This window comes from Saimiri boliviensis, chromosome 6 (genome assembly GCF_048565385.1).
Source record: "Saimiri boliviensis isolate mSaiBol1 chromosome 6, mSaiBol1.pri, whole genome shotgun sequence".
In the NCBI taxonomy this organism is placed as follows: domain Eukaryota; kingdom Metazoa; phylum Chordata; class Mammalia; order Primates; family Cebidae; genus Saimiri; species Saimiri boliviensis.
This window is the reverse complement of record NC_133454.1, coordinates 133,242,793-133,256,374: the sequence shown is the minus strand read 5'-3', so window position 1 is coordinate 133,256,374 and position 13,582 is coordinate 133,242,793. Positions and strand designations below refer to the sequence as shown.

General features: G+C 50.1%; 1 protein-coding gene across 2 annotated transcripts in view; it reads right to left on the bottom strand.

Moving 5' to 3' along the window:
- Positions 1 to 13,582, bottom strand: part of DEAF1 (DEAF1 transcription factor) — a 44,735-nt gene that overhangs the window by 15,395 nt on the left and 15,758 nt on the right. The window contains exons 9-11 of one of the 2 annotated variants that reach the window (XM_074401893.1): positions 13,400 to 13,528; positions 9,331 to 9,578; positions 4,264 to 7,076 (exon numbers count right to left, since the gene is read on the bottom strand). In XM_074401893.1, the coding sequence (XP_074257994.1) occupies positions 7,032 to 7,076; positions 9,331 to 9,578; positions 13,400 to 13,528 (422 nt within the window). In that variant the 3' untranslated portion in view covers positions 4,264 to 7,031. Of the gene's footprint in view, positions 1 to 4,263; positions 7,077 to 9,330; positions 9,579 to 13,399; positions 13,529 to 13,582 lie in introns of those variants that run through there. The other variant, XM_039470462.2, reaches the window with a different exon arrangement.

The following is a 13,582-nucleotide window of genomic DNA, read 5'->3' as shown; positions in this document are numbered from 1 at the left end:
TCAGGAGTTCGAGACCAGCCTGGCCAACGTGATGAAACTGTCTCTACTAAAAACACAAAAAATTAGCCAGGCGTGGTGGCAAGTGCCTGTAATCCCAGCTACTCGGGAGGCTGAGGCAGGAGAATTGCTTCAACCTGGGAGGCGGAGGTTGCAATGAGCCAGCACCACTGCACTCCAGCCTGGGTAACAGAGCGAGACTCTGTCTCAAAAAAAAAAAAAAAAAACCCACAAAATAAACCTTCCAGACAAAACATCAAAGCAGGCAGTCTCAGGCCTGCCCTCCCACTGCTGGAAGCTCTGGCGCTGTCATGGGTGCTCATGGGTGAGGCTTCCCCGTTCCCACACGTGGACCTTTCCATTCAGACACAGCCGTGTCTGCCCGTCGAACCCTGACTTTCCAGCACTAGTTACAAATAACAATTCAATGGCACAAAACAAGCCTGTCCAACCCCAGGCCTGTGGCCACATGCAGCCCAGGATAGCTCTGCATGAGGCCCAACACAAATGCGTAAACTTTTTTTTTTTTTTTTTTGAGACAGAGTTTTCGCTCTTGTTACCCAGGCTGGAGTGCAATGGCGCGATCTCGGCTCACCGCAACCTCCGCCTCCTGGGTTCAGGCAATTCTCCTGCCTCAGCCTCCTGAGTAGCTGGGATTACAGGCACGTGCCACCATGCCCAGCTAATTTTTTGTATTTTTAGTAGAGACGGGGTTTTACCATGTTGACCAGGATGGTCTCGATCTCTCGACCTCGTGATCCACCCGCCTCGGCCTCCCAAAGTGCTGGGATTACAAGCTTGAGCCACCGCGCCCGGCCTACAAATGTGTAAACTTAAAACATTATGAGGCCAGGCGCGGTGGCTCATGCCTGTAATCTTAGCACTTTGGGAGGCCAAGGAGGGCAGCTCACCTGAGGCCAGGAGTTCAAGACCAGCCTGGCTAATACAGTGAAATCCCATGTCTACTAAAAATACAAAATTAGCCGGGCATTGCGATACATGCCTGTAATTCCAGATACGCAGGAGGCTGAGACAGAAGAATCACTTGAACCCAGGAGGTGGAGGTTGTAGGGAGCTGAGATCACACCACTGCACTCCCGCCTGGGTGACAGAGCAAGATTCTTCAAAACGAAACAAAAGGATTGCCTCTGGGGGCAAGTACCAGGCGTCTACCGTCTCCTCCTCCAGCTCCTGGGTGGTTTCTCTTGCTAAGGCCCTCTCTGCGGGACTCCAGGAGAAGGCCACATCACAGGAAGTACTGTGGTCCTGTCGCTAGCATGGATTCCCGAAGTTTTGAGTTCATTTACTGAAGACGTCTCAAGAAAATGGACAAAATCAAAAATGTCTGCCACTGGCCTTAGAAAAACAGAGCTTAAATAAGTCCTAGACGCTGAAGTATATATGCTATAGCTCAGCTGTAAACATTTACATCTTTTTCTTTATACTTTAGCCTTATCAGAAATTTTTCCCTATTTCAAATAAAGTTTAGAATTTCAGGTTTTCTACCATAATACATACAGGTTCACTTTTGTAGCAACGAGAAAAAAAAGAAGGAAGATAATGAAACTCAGTGTATCTAGGACACCTGGCAGGTGTGTGAAGCAGCATCCACCCCAAGTCACAGCCCTGAGAGGAGGAGGACGGGGAGTCGCGCTCGGGGCCTCTCAGTCCTGGCCCAGCTACGCACACTGAGAGGAGGACGGGGAGTCGCGCTCGGGGCCTCTCAGTCCTGGCCCTGCTGTTGAACTAACGACTGAACGAACGACACGTCCTCTGCGCAGCCTGAGAGAAAGGCACACACCGCCTCTAACACCTGCTCACCGTTTCCGAAGCACTGGATCTTCACTCAACAGCCGCTCTCAGTGCAGGGAGGGGCGGCTCTTTCTACCCTTTTAAAAGGCTGAGCCTTCTTCCACCAAACAGGATTTTAAGAATAAAGGGATTTCATGCCACGTTTCTTTCTTAGAAATATATAAAATCACAAATAAAATTCAAAGCCCAGCCTTTGAGGATGGGACCCAGCTGACCCAGCAGTATCAGGCGTCCTGGCTGCTGAATGGGTGGGGGTGGGTGGCCGCCAATGACGCAGCAGGAGACGGAGCCGGGATGGCTTCTCCCGGAGGCTGCCCCAGGCCACCAGGCGTGGGTGCCACACCAGTCACAGGCTGCAGTCCCCCAGGCTGGAGCTGATGAAGTGGCTGGAAAATGAAGGGAGAAACCTAAAAGGAGGGGCAGAGCGAGGACACCCCCTCAGCACAGAAACGCTCCCCATGCCCTTGTCTGAGCTGAGCGGCTGACGCAGCGTACGGGGAGACACCGGGGCCCAGCCGCCGTGGACGCTGGAAGACCAGGAGCGCTGAGCAGAGACCGCAGCGGCCACTTACCACCCAAGAGTCTGGAGCTTGAACTGTCACAAGATAGAGACGTAAACAGTATAACGGGCCTCCCAGGAAAATCCAGAAAAGCCACACCGTGGCAGATCCAAGACTAAGGATGAGTCAGATGGAGGGAAAAGCCCGAGACCTGCCCGACCAGCACAAACACGGAGCCTCTTCAGGGTCATCAGTGAGAGCTGGGCCTGGGAGAGCAAAGTCCAACACTTTTCAAGGGAAGATAACAGAAGCCAAAAAAACTCAGAGTCTCCAGCATATAAACTACCCTGTATTGGCCGGGCGCGGTGGCTCAGGCCTGTAATCCCAGCACTTTAGGAGGCCGAGGCGGGCAGATCACGAGGTCAAGAGTTCAAGACCAGCCTAGCCAACACAGGTAAACCCCATCTCTACTAAAAATACAAAAATGAGCCAGGCGTGGTGGTGGGCTCCTGTAATCCCAGCTGCCTGGGAGGCTGAAGCAGGAGAATCGCTTGAACCCGAGAGGCAGAGGTTGCAGTGAGCCAAGATCCTGCACTCCAGCCTGGGAGACAAGAGCGAAACTCTGAAAAAAAATAAAACCTCTACCATATAAACAGCATATAAACTAAAATTCTAACAGACCATCAGGAAGTACTGGACATGAAGAGAAAAAGTAGCCAAAAGAAATAGATCCTGAGGGCCAAGTGTGGTGACTCACACTTGTAATCCCAGCACTTTGGGAGGCCCAGGCAAGTGGATCACTTGAGGTTAGGGGATCGAGACCAGCCTGACCAACATGGTGAAACCCGGTATCTGTTAAAACTACAAAAAATTAGCTGGGTGTGGTGGCTTGTGCCTGTAATCCCAGCTACTCGGGAAGCTGAAGCAGAAGAATCACTTGAACCCAGGAGGCAGAGGTTGCAGTGAGCCGAGATGGCACCACTGCACTCCAGCCTGGGTGACAGAGCAAGATTTCATCTCAAAAAAAAAAAAAAAAAAAGGCCAGTACAGTGGCTCATGCCTGTAATCCCAGTACTCCCAGCACACTGGGAGGCTGAGGTGGGCAGATCACGTGGTCAGGAGTTTGAGAATATCCTGGCCAACATGGGGAAACCCCGAGTCTACTAAAAACACAAAAATCAGCTGGGCATGATGGCACGTGACTGCAATCCCAGGTACTCAGGAGGCTGAGGCAGGAGAATCGCTTGAACCAGGAGAACTGCTTGAACCAGGGAGGCAGAGGTTGCAGTGAGCCGAGATCACGTCACTGCACTCCAGCCTGGCAACAGAATGAGACCCCATCTCAAAAAAAAGAAACCCCATCTGTACAAAAAAATATAAAAATAAACCAGGCGTGGTGGCGCAAGGTTGCAGTGAGCCGAGATCATACCACTACACTTCAGCCTGGGTGACAGAGTGAGATGCTATCTCAAAAAAAACAAAAAAAAAGAGAGAGAGAGAAAAGAAACAAAGAAATCAGAGCTGTGGCTGTCCATGGGGCAGGGGACATGAGGGGCACTTCCCAGGGCCTGAAGTGTTCTCATGACTGGGTTTATGCGTGTATCAAAACTCACCACATTTGATGGCTGAGGCACTTTGCTGTACATACAAGTTGCCTCAATTGCCAAAAAAGACCAAAAGGGTACACAGCGATTGTTCACAGTCGTTAGCTTTGGTATAGGGTTATAGATTTTGTTTTGCCTTTAAGCTTTCTTGTCCTCTATAAATTTCAGCATCAAGTAGCTGTTTGTTTGGAAGTATATTTTTTTTTTAAAGTATTTTTCTAGGCCGGGCGCGGTGGCTCAAGCCTGTAATCCCAGCACTTTGGGAGGCCGAGGCGGGTGGATCACGAGGTCGAGAGATCGAGACCATCCTGGTCAACATGGTGAAACCCCGTCTCTACTAAAAATACAAAAAACTAGCTGGGCGTGGTGGCGCATGCCTGTAATCCCAGCTACTCAGGAGGCTGAGGCAGGAGAATTGCCTGAGCCCAGGAGGCGGAGGTTGCGGTGAGCCGAGATCGCGCCATTGTACTCCAGCCTGGGTAACAAGAGTGAAACTCCGCCTCAAAAAAAAAAAAAAAAAAAAAGTATTTTTCTGGCCAGGTGTGGTGGTGGCTCAGGTCTGCAATCCCAGCACTTTCAGAGGCCAAGGTGGGTGGGTCACTTGAGGCCAGGAATTTGAGACCAGCCTGGCCAACATGGCACAACCCCTTCTCTCCTAAAACATCAAAAAATAGATGGGAATGATCGCACACACCTGTAATCCCAGCTACTTGGGAAACTGAGGCACAAGAATCACTTCAACCCGGGAGGTGGAGGTTACAAGTGAGCCGAGATCACACCACTGCACTCTAACCTGAGTGACAGAGCAAGACCATCTCAAATATAGACATATCTTTTTCTTTCTTTTTTTTTTTTTTTTTTTTTTTTGAGACAAGGTCCCACTCTGTTGCCCAGGCTGCAGTGCAGTGGTGTGATCACAGCTCACTGCAGCATCAACCTCCTGGGTTCAAGCCATCCTCAGATTTCAGCCTCTCCAGCACACATCACCATGCCTGGCTACTTTTTGTTTTTTTGACAGAGTCTTGCTCTGTCATCAGGCTGGAATGCAGTGGTGCGATCTCAGGTCACTGCAACCTCCACCTCCCAGATTCAAGTGATTCTCCTGCTTCAGCCTCCCAAGTAGCCAGGACTACAGGCATGTGTCACTGCATCCAGCTAATTTTGTATTTTTAGCAGAGACAGGATTTCACCATGTTGACCAGGATGGTCTTGATCTCTTGACCTCATGATCCACCCGCCTTGGCCTCCCAACGTGCTGGGATTACAGGCGTGAGCCACCACACCTGGCCTAATTTTTGTATTTTTTTTGTAGAGATGGGGTTTCACCAAGTTGTCCAAACTTGTCTTGAACTCCCGTGCTCAAGTGATCTTCACTGCTCAGACTCTTAAAGCCTGGAATTACAGGCATGAGCCACTGTGCCCAGTAAGGAAGCATTTTAAAATTATCTTTGTCTTCAGGAGTAGAAACACTTTTCTTCCTTGCAAGAAAATTAAGGTGGGCTCCAGAGGCTCATGCCTGTAATCCCAGCACTTTGGGAGGCTGAAGTGGATCTCTTGAGCCCAGGAGTTTGAGACCAGCTTGGGCAACATGGCAAGATCTGGTCTCCATAAAAAATAAAAAATAAATTAGCCAGGCATGGTGGCATGCACCTGTATTCTCAGGAGTTTGAGGCTACAGTGAGCCATGAGCCTAGGCAACAGAGTGAGACCTTCTCTCTTTAAAAAAAAAAAAAAAGGCCGTGTGGCTCATGCCTGTAATCCCATCACTCTGGGAGGCTGAGGAGAGCAGATCACGACGTCCAGGATTCAAGACCAGCCTAAACAACATGGTGAAACCCCGGCTCTACTAAAAAAAAATACAAAAATTAGTCGTGCGTGGTGGTGCGTGCCTGTAATCCCTGCTACTCAGGAGACTGAGGAAGAATTGCTTGAACCCGGGAGGCAGAGGTTGCGGTGAGCCAACATCATGCCACTGCACTCCAGCTAGGGTGACAGAGTGAGACTCCGTCTCAAAAAAAAAACCTAATCACATACTGATAAGTCATTTAAAAAATTAAGGAACTAAAAAGCTCTTCTGCTTGCCTGTGGCCATTAAGACGTGCCTTTCCTCCCGCTTTGCCTTCCGCCATGGTGGTGAGGCTCCCCCAGCCAGGGGGGTGCTGCAGCGTGGCCGCCATCACCGCAGCAGCCCTTCAGTGGTGCTGCTGCTGTGTGGAGCTGGGGCACACCTAAAGACCAGGCATTCCTCCCACGGAAGGCGTCTGGGCGATCACCACCACCGGTCTGGGGGAGACCACAACAACCCCCGTGGACAACTCCTAGCCACTGACTACGGCCTGAAAAGAGAGCAACTGTTCTCTAGGTGCTTATCCAGGAGAATTAATAACAAGTACCTGATGCGCACTCAACGACAGAAAATGTGAAAACTAAAAAATAAACAGGCTGGGCGCAGTGGCTCGTGCCTATAACCCCAGCACATTGGGAGGCCGAGGTAGGCAGGTCACATGAGGCCAGGAGTTCGAGACCAGCCTGGCCAACATGGCGAAAAGCCCGTCTCTACTAAAAGTATAGAAATTAGCCGGGCATGGTGGCGCGTGCCTATCATCCCAGCTACTCGGGAGGCTGAGGCAGGAGAATCACTTGAACCCGAGAGGCAGAGGCTGCAGTGAGCTGAGATCGCATCAGTGCACTCCAGTCTGAGTGACAACAGTGAGAATCCATCTCAAAAAAATAGTAACCAATAACCAATAAATAAATAAATAGGCTGGATGTGGTGGTCCAAAGTGTAACCCTAGCACTTTGGGAAGCTGAGGCAGGTGGATCACCTGAGGTCAGGAGTTCAAGACCAGCCTGGCCAACATGATGAAATCCCATCTCTACTAAAAATACAAAAAATTAGGCAGGTGTGGTGGTGTGTGCCTGTAATCCCAGCTACTCGGGAGGCTGAGACAGGAGAATCATTTGAACCCGGGAGGCAGAGGCTGTGGTAAGCTGAGATCGTGCCACTGCACTCCAGCCTCAGCAAGAGCAAGACTCCATCTCGAAAACAAATTTAAAAATAAATAAATACCTGTAATCCCAGCACTTTGGAAGGCTGAGGTGGGCAGATCACTTGAAGTCAGGAGTTCAAGACCAGCCTGGCCAACATGGTGACACCTGGTGTCTATTAAAAATACAAAAATTAGCTGGATGTGGCAGCGGATGCCTGTAGTCCCAGCTACTTGGGAAGCTGAAGCAGGAGAATCGCTTGGGAGGCTGAGGCAGAGGTTGCAGTGAGCTAAGATCGTGCCACTGGACTCCAGCCTGGGCGACAGAGCAAGACTCCATCTCAAAAAATAAAGTAAAACAAACCAACTACTAAAAAGGCAAAAATAAAAAATAAATGATAAATAAATAGATAAAAGTTCTATAAGAAGTAGAAGCCCGGTGCAGTGGTCCATATCTGCAAGCCCAGCACTTTAAGGAGCTGAGACAGGTGGATCACCCGTACTCAGGAGTTCAAGATCAGCCTGGGCAACATGGTGAAACCTCATCTCTACCAAAAATACAAAAAATTAGCCAGGCATGGTGGTAGGTGCCTGCAGGCCCAGCTACGTGGGAGGCTGAGGCACAAGAATTGCTGGAGCCTGGGAGGTGGAGGTTACAGTGAGCTGAGATCGCACCACTGCATCCTGGCCTGGGTACAGTGAGCTGAGATCGCACCACTGCATCCTGGCCTGGGTGCAGTGAGCTGAGACTGCACCACTACATTCTAGCCTGGGTGACAGAGTGAGAGTCTGTCTCTCCAAAAAAAATGAAAAGCAGAAAGAAATGAGGAAAAACATTTCTAATCCAGATTTTGTGGGAAAAATGTGAATTTGACTTTTGTTTACAAACCAAAGTCCACAGTACCATACCCGAAAAAGCAGCTACAGAACAACACATCCCTGTTCTCTCCTGTGGCCTTCAGAGCTCCCCAGCTGTGCTGAGTAGACAGACGCCTTCCCCCCTCATCCTCTCACCCCTGCACCCGGTGACACACGGTGCCTGTCTGCTCGGTCTGGACTATGAGAAGAAGCTGAGAAGCCTCCACCCTCCGTACAACCTACTCTGGCTCTAGGAATTTCTCTCTGCCATCTTCATGTCACCCACCTCAACCTTTATGTGACCTGAAAGGCTTCAGCTTAGGTAAAGGGTTCATATGAAGCACAGACTTCACACAAAAAGAAGCCAAAGGGGCCTAGGTGAGCTTCTGCTTCTGCTGCAGTAAGAAGAAGCTGCAGAAAACGAGGGTATGGCGACCTGTGAGCCTCCCACCAGGCACAGGAGCCACCTTCTGAAGAGCGTGCCGGAAGCTGGGCAGGCGCTGTGACAGCAGACAGGTGGAACACGGCACCAGGAAGGGACTGAGCATTTACCCGGCCAGTCGCCGACAAAGACTCAACAGGGGCCGGGCACAGTGGCTCACGCCTGTAATCCCAGCACTTTGGGAGGCCAAGGCAGGTGGATCACGAGGTCAAGAGATCGAGACCATCCTGGTCAACATGGTGAAACCCCGTCTCTACTAAAAACACTAAAAATTAGCTGGGCATGGTGGTGCGTGCCTGTCATCCCAGCTACTCAGGAGGCTGAGGCAGGAGAATTGCCTGAACCCAGGAGGCGGAGGTTGCGGTGAGCCGAGATCGCGCCATTGCACTCCAGCCTGGGTAACAAGAGCGAAACTCCGTCGCAAAAAAGAAAAAAAAGACTCAACAGACGATGTTCTCCAAACTTAATAAAATATCAGGCAGGTTTCAGTACGTGAAGACAACCTCAAGTATGAATAATGTCTATAAAAGGTGAGTATTCATAGGCCCAGGCACAGTGCCTCACGCCTGTAATCTCAGCACTTTGGGAGGCCGAGGCGGGCAGATCATGAGGTCAGGAGATCAAGACCATTCTGGTCGACATGGTAAAACCCCATCTCTACTAAAAATACAAAAATTAGCTGTGTGTGGTGGTGTGCGCCTGTAATCCCAGCTACTTGGGAGGCTGAGGCAGGAGAATTGCTTCAACCCAGGAGGCGGAGGTTGCAATGGGCCGAGATCGCTCCACTGCACTCCAGCCTGGGCAACACAGCGAGACTCAAAAAAAAAAAAAAAAAGAAAAAAAGAAAAGAAAAGGTGAGTACATATTCACAAATAATGGCTGATATGCATAAATTGTTTCCCTTTCTGAAACAAACCAACCATATTTACAAAAACCAGAACTACCTTAACAATCACAGCTGTCACTTTTCTGTAGGAAAAGCTTCATGTGTAAATGATTTTCCACAGCTCCCTTTTCCAGAAAGTCGGGGCAGGGGCCTTGTGAGCCAAGGCGGGTCTTGCACAGTGCCGCAGGCGCCAGGCGGCCGGGGGTTCAGTACACATCATGTCTTTCCACTATCCCCAAGTTACCTCCTTCCGTTCGGCGTCAGCATGGATCTTGGCCTGGTTTGCGGCAGCTTCTCGGTAGGTGCTGGCGTGTTTGGCTTGTTCAAACACCGTCTTTAGCTGCTGTGCGGTGTTGAGCAAGGAGTTGACCATCTCTTCTAGGTACAACCAGCTCCGAGGCTCCGACAGCTCCAGCCCATTCACCATGGCAGGAGGTGACGCTTTGGTGGGAGTCGGGGGTGGGACTGCCAGGGCAGGCAGGGATGTCAACACTAGAGCATTTGCAAAGCAAAATAACAAAGAAATTAATACATTTCCTATTTATGGTCTCCATTAAAAATTCTCATCACCTGGCACAATGGCTCATGATTGCAATCCCCACATTTTGGGAGGCTGAGGTAGGAGGATCACTTGAGCCCACGAGTTCAAGACCAGCCTCGGCAACATAGCAAGACCTTGTCTCTACAAAAGAAAAACAAAACCAACTAGCTGGGCATGGTGGCATTCACCTGTGATCCCAGTTACTCAGGAAGCTGAGGTGAGAGGATCACGTGAGCCCAGGTGGTCAAGGCTACAGCGAGCTGTGATTGTACCAATGCCCTTCAGCCTTGGTGAGCTAGTGAGACACTGTCTCAGAAAGAAAAGAAAAGAAGCCGGGTGTGGTGGCTCACACCCATAATCCCAGCATTTTGGGAGGCTAAGGCGGGCAGATCACTTGAGGTCAGGAGTTGGAGGCCAGCCTCATCAACATTGGGAAACCCTCTCTCTACCAAAAAAATAAAAAAATTAGCCAGGCATGGAAGCATCTGTAATCCTAGCTACCTGGGGCATGATAATCACTCGAACCCAGGAGGCAGAGGTTGCAGTGAGCCGAGATCAAGCCACTGCACTCCAGCCTGGGTGACAGAGTGAGACTCCAACTCAAAAATAAAAAACAGAAAAGAAAACTCTCACCAAATGTTGGGAAGTACGGTAAAAAACTGACCAACAGACAACAAATCACTGCCTGACATCCCCCCAGCTTGCACCAGAAGTGAGGCGTCCATGCCTTCCCACTCCACCCATACAGCTCCACGTTGTAAAAATCATCCGAATGTGCCTGCTGGACCCGGAAATGTTCACAAAATCAGCCCTGAGGGCAATAACCGGAAAGAACTGGCCCCAGGCTAAATCTTTTTTTGTTGTTGTTGAGACGGTGTTTCGTTCTGTTGCCCAGGCTGGAGTGCAGTGGCGTGATCTTGGTTCACTGCCCTCCTAGGTTCAAGCAATTCTCCTGTTTCAGCCCCACAAAGCCAGGATTACAGGCATTCATCGGCATGCCCAGCTAATTTTTGTATTTTTAGTAGAGACCAAGTTTCACCATGTTGACCAGGCTGGTCTCGAACTCGTGTCCTCAGATGATCCACCTGCCTTGGATTCCCAAAGTGCTGGGATTACAGGCGTGAGCCACCATGCCTGGCCCCAGGCTAAATCTCGTAAACAGTAAAGCTGACAAAAGAATTCCTGGTTTCAGTTCTGCTCACCCAGAAAGTCTTCGTGGGTGCCTGCAGTCACACATGGGGGATTTATTAAAGGTAATAGGAGTGCCGGGCGCGGTGGCTCACGCCTGTAATCCCAGCACTTTGGGAGGCCGAGGCGGGCGGATAACAAGGTCGAGAGATCAAGACCAACCTGGTCAACATGGTGAAACCCCGTCTCTACTAAAAATACAAAAAAAATTAGCTGGGCATGGTGGCGCGTGCCTGTAATCCCAGCTACTGAGGAGGCTGAGGCAGGAGAATTGCCTGAACCCAGGAGGCGGAGGTTGCGGTGAGCCGAGATCGCGCCATTGCACTCCAGCCTGTGTAACAAGAGCGAAACTCCGTCTCAAAAAAAAAAAAAGATAATAGGAGTTCGGTTTCTTTCCTTTTTTTTTATTTTTTGAGATGGAGTCTTGCTCTTGTTGCCCAGGGTGGAGTGCAATGGTGCGATCTCAGCTCACTGAAACCTTCACCCCCTGCCTGAGTTCAAGCAATACTTTTGCCTCAGCCTCCCACGTAGCTGGAATTACAGGCATGAGCCACCAAGCCCAGCTAATTGTGTATTTTTAGCAGAAACAGGGTTTCTCCACGTTGGTCAGGCTGGTCTCGAACTCCCAACCTCAGGTGATCCATCTGCCTCTGCCTCCCAAAGTGCTGGGATTACAGGCGTGAGCCACCAGGTCCAGCCGGGTTTCTTACAACTGGAGAAGAAAGCCAAAAAGTGGGAAAGGACAGGAAGCAGAACAAAGGCTGAGGTTCTGCTGAAACTGGAGATACTGGGGCAAGGCATGGCTTTCAACACACACAGACCTAGAGCACAACTGTGCACATGTGCGCGTGAGCACGCTCCTGGCTTCTGCGTACCAAGAGCAGCGGAGAACAGAGATCCAGGAGCCTCAGGCACAGCTCGCACCTGGGGCGAGTGGGCGATGGGAACCCCCAGCCCTCCAGGAGAAAAAGCCCTCATTTGAAGCATTTGCCGATTTCTTTGTATAAACAGTTCATCAACATCTGCCCCACACTTCTTTTTTTAATCTATAGAGATGCGGTCTCCTTAGGTTGCCCAGGCTGGTCTCAAACTCCAGGCCTCGGCTTCCTCAAGTGCTAGGATTACAGGGGTGAGCCTTCGCACCCAGCCCCGAGATGAGCTTTAAAGGTGGAAAGAGTTTAAATAGGTGTCTCACACCTGTAATCCCAGCACTTAGGGAAGCCAAGGAGAGTGGATCACTTGAGGTCAGGAGTTCAAGACCAGTCTGGCCAAAATGGTGAAACCCCCATCTCTATAAAAAATATAAAATTTAGCCGGGCGCGGTGGCTCAAGCCTGTAATCCCAGCACTTTGGGAGGCCGAGGCGGGTGGATCACAAGGTCAAGAGATCAAGACCAACCTGGTCAACATGGTGAAACCCCGTCTCTACTAAAAATACAAAAATTAGCTGGGCGTGGTGGCGTATGCCTGTAATCCCAGCTACTAAGGAGGCTGAGGCAGGAGAATTGCCTGAACCCAGGAGGCGGAGGTTGCGGTGAGCCGAGATCGCGCCATTGCACTCCAGCCTGTGTAACAAGAGCCAAACTCTGTCTCAAAAAAAAAAAAAAAAAAAAAAAATTTAAGCAGGGCACGGTGGCTCAAGCCTGTAATCCCAGCACTTTGGGAGGTTGAGGCGGGTGGACCACGAGGTCAAGAGATTGAGAACATCCTGGTCAACATGGTGAAACCCCGTCTCTACTAAAAATACAAAAAATTAGCTGGGCATGGTGGCGCGTGCCTGTAATCCCAGCTACTCGGGAGGCTGAGGCAGGAGAACTGCCTGAACCCAGGAGGCGAAGGTTGTGGTGAGCCGAGATCGCGCCATTGCACTCCAGCCTGGGTAACAAGAGCAAAACTCCATCTCACCAAAAAAAAAAAAAAAAAAAAATATATATATATATATATGTAAAATTTAGCTGGGTGTGGTGGTGTGTGCCTGTAATCCTAGCTTCTTGGGAGGCTGAGGCAGAAGACTGCTTGAACCCAAGAGGCGGAAGTTGCAGTGGGCAGAGATCGCACCACTGCACCCCAGCCTGGGTAACAGCACGAGGCTCTGTCTCAAAAAGAAAAAAGTGCAATTGATTAAATGAAAAATCAAAGTTAAAATATGTTTACAGTGTACTGTCATTTTAAAGATTTAGGCTGCATGTGATACCAAACTTGGTCTTTCATTCTTTCACCAGATACCAAATGTCCATGCTAGCTCTGGAGAGACCAACTCCCACCTGCGGAGTGTCTACCCTCACGGAGAAGACGACAGCAAGTTCATCAGTAGGAACTTCAGGCTTCACAGGCTAATTGGTTGCTGGGAGAGTGCCTTGCTGTTGTACCAAAAGCAGCTTCCACGGCACACACGTGAATGGATGTGGCTGTGTCAATAAAACTTTATTTACAAACATACACAGTGGGCCACACTTTGCCGGTCACTGATCTAATGCATCAACAACAACAAACAAAAACCAAAACAAATCCAATTTCACTTAGAAATTCTTTCACACAATTCTGAGGACAACAGCCTATACATGTGTGAATTCTTTCAAACCCACCTATTTTGGGATGTGACGTTGGCAATGCAGCCTCTGGAAACGGTGCAATCTGGCAGCTGTCCTGATAGCCGGGGTAGTGAGGCTCGGGGTGGCTGGCCCTGCATGGTGGCTGCACGCCGGCCTCTTGGACTGTTGGTGGGAAAAGCAACAAGCAGCCTCAGGGTGGTTGTCTGCACGCCGACT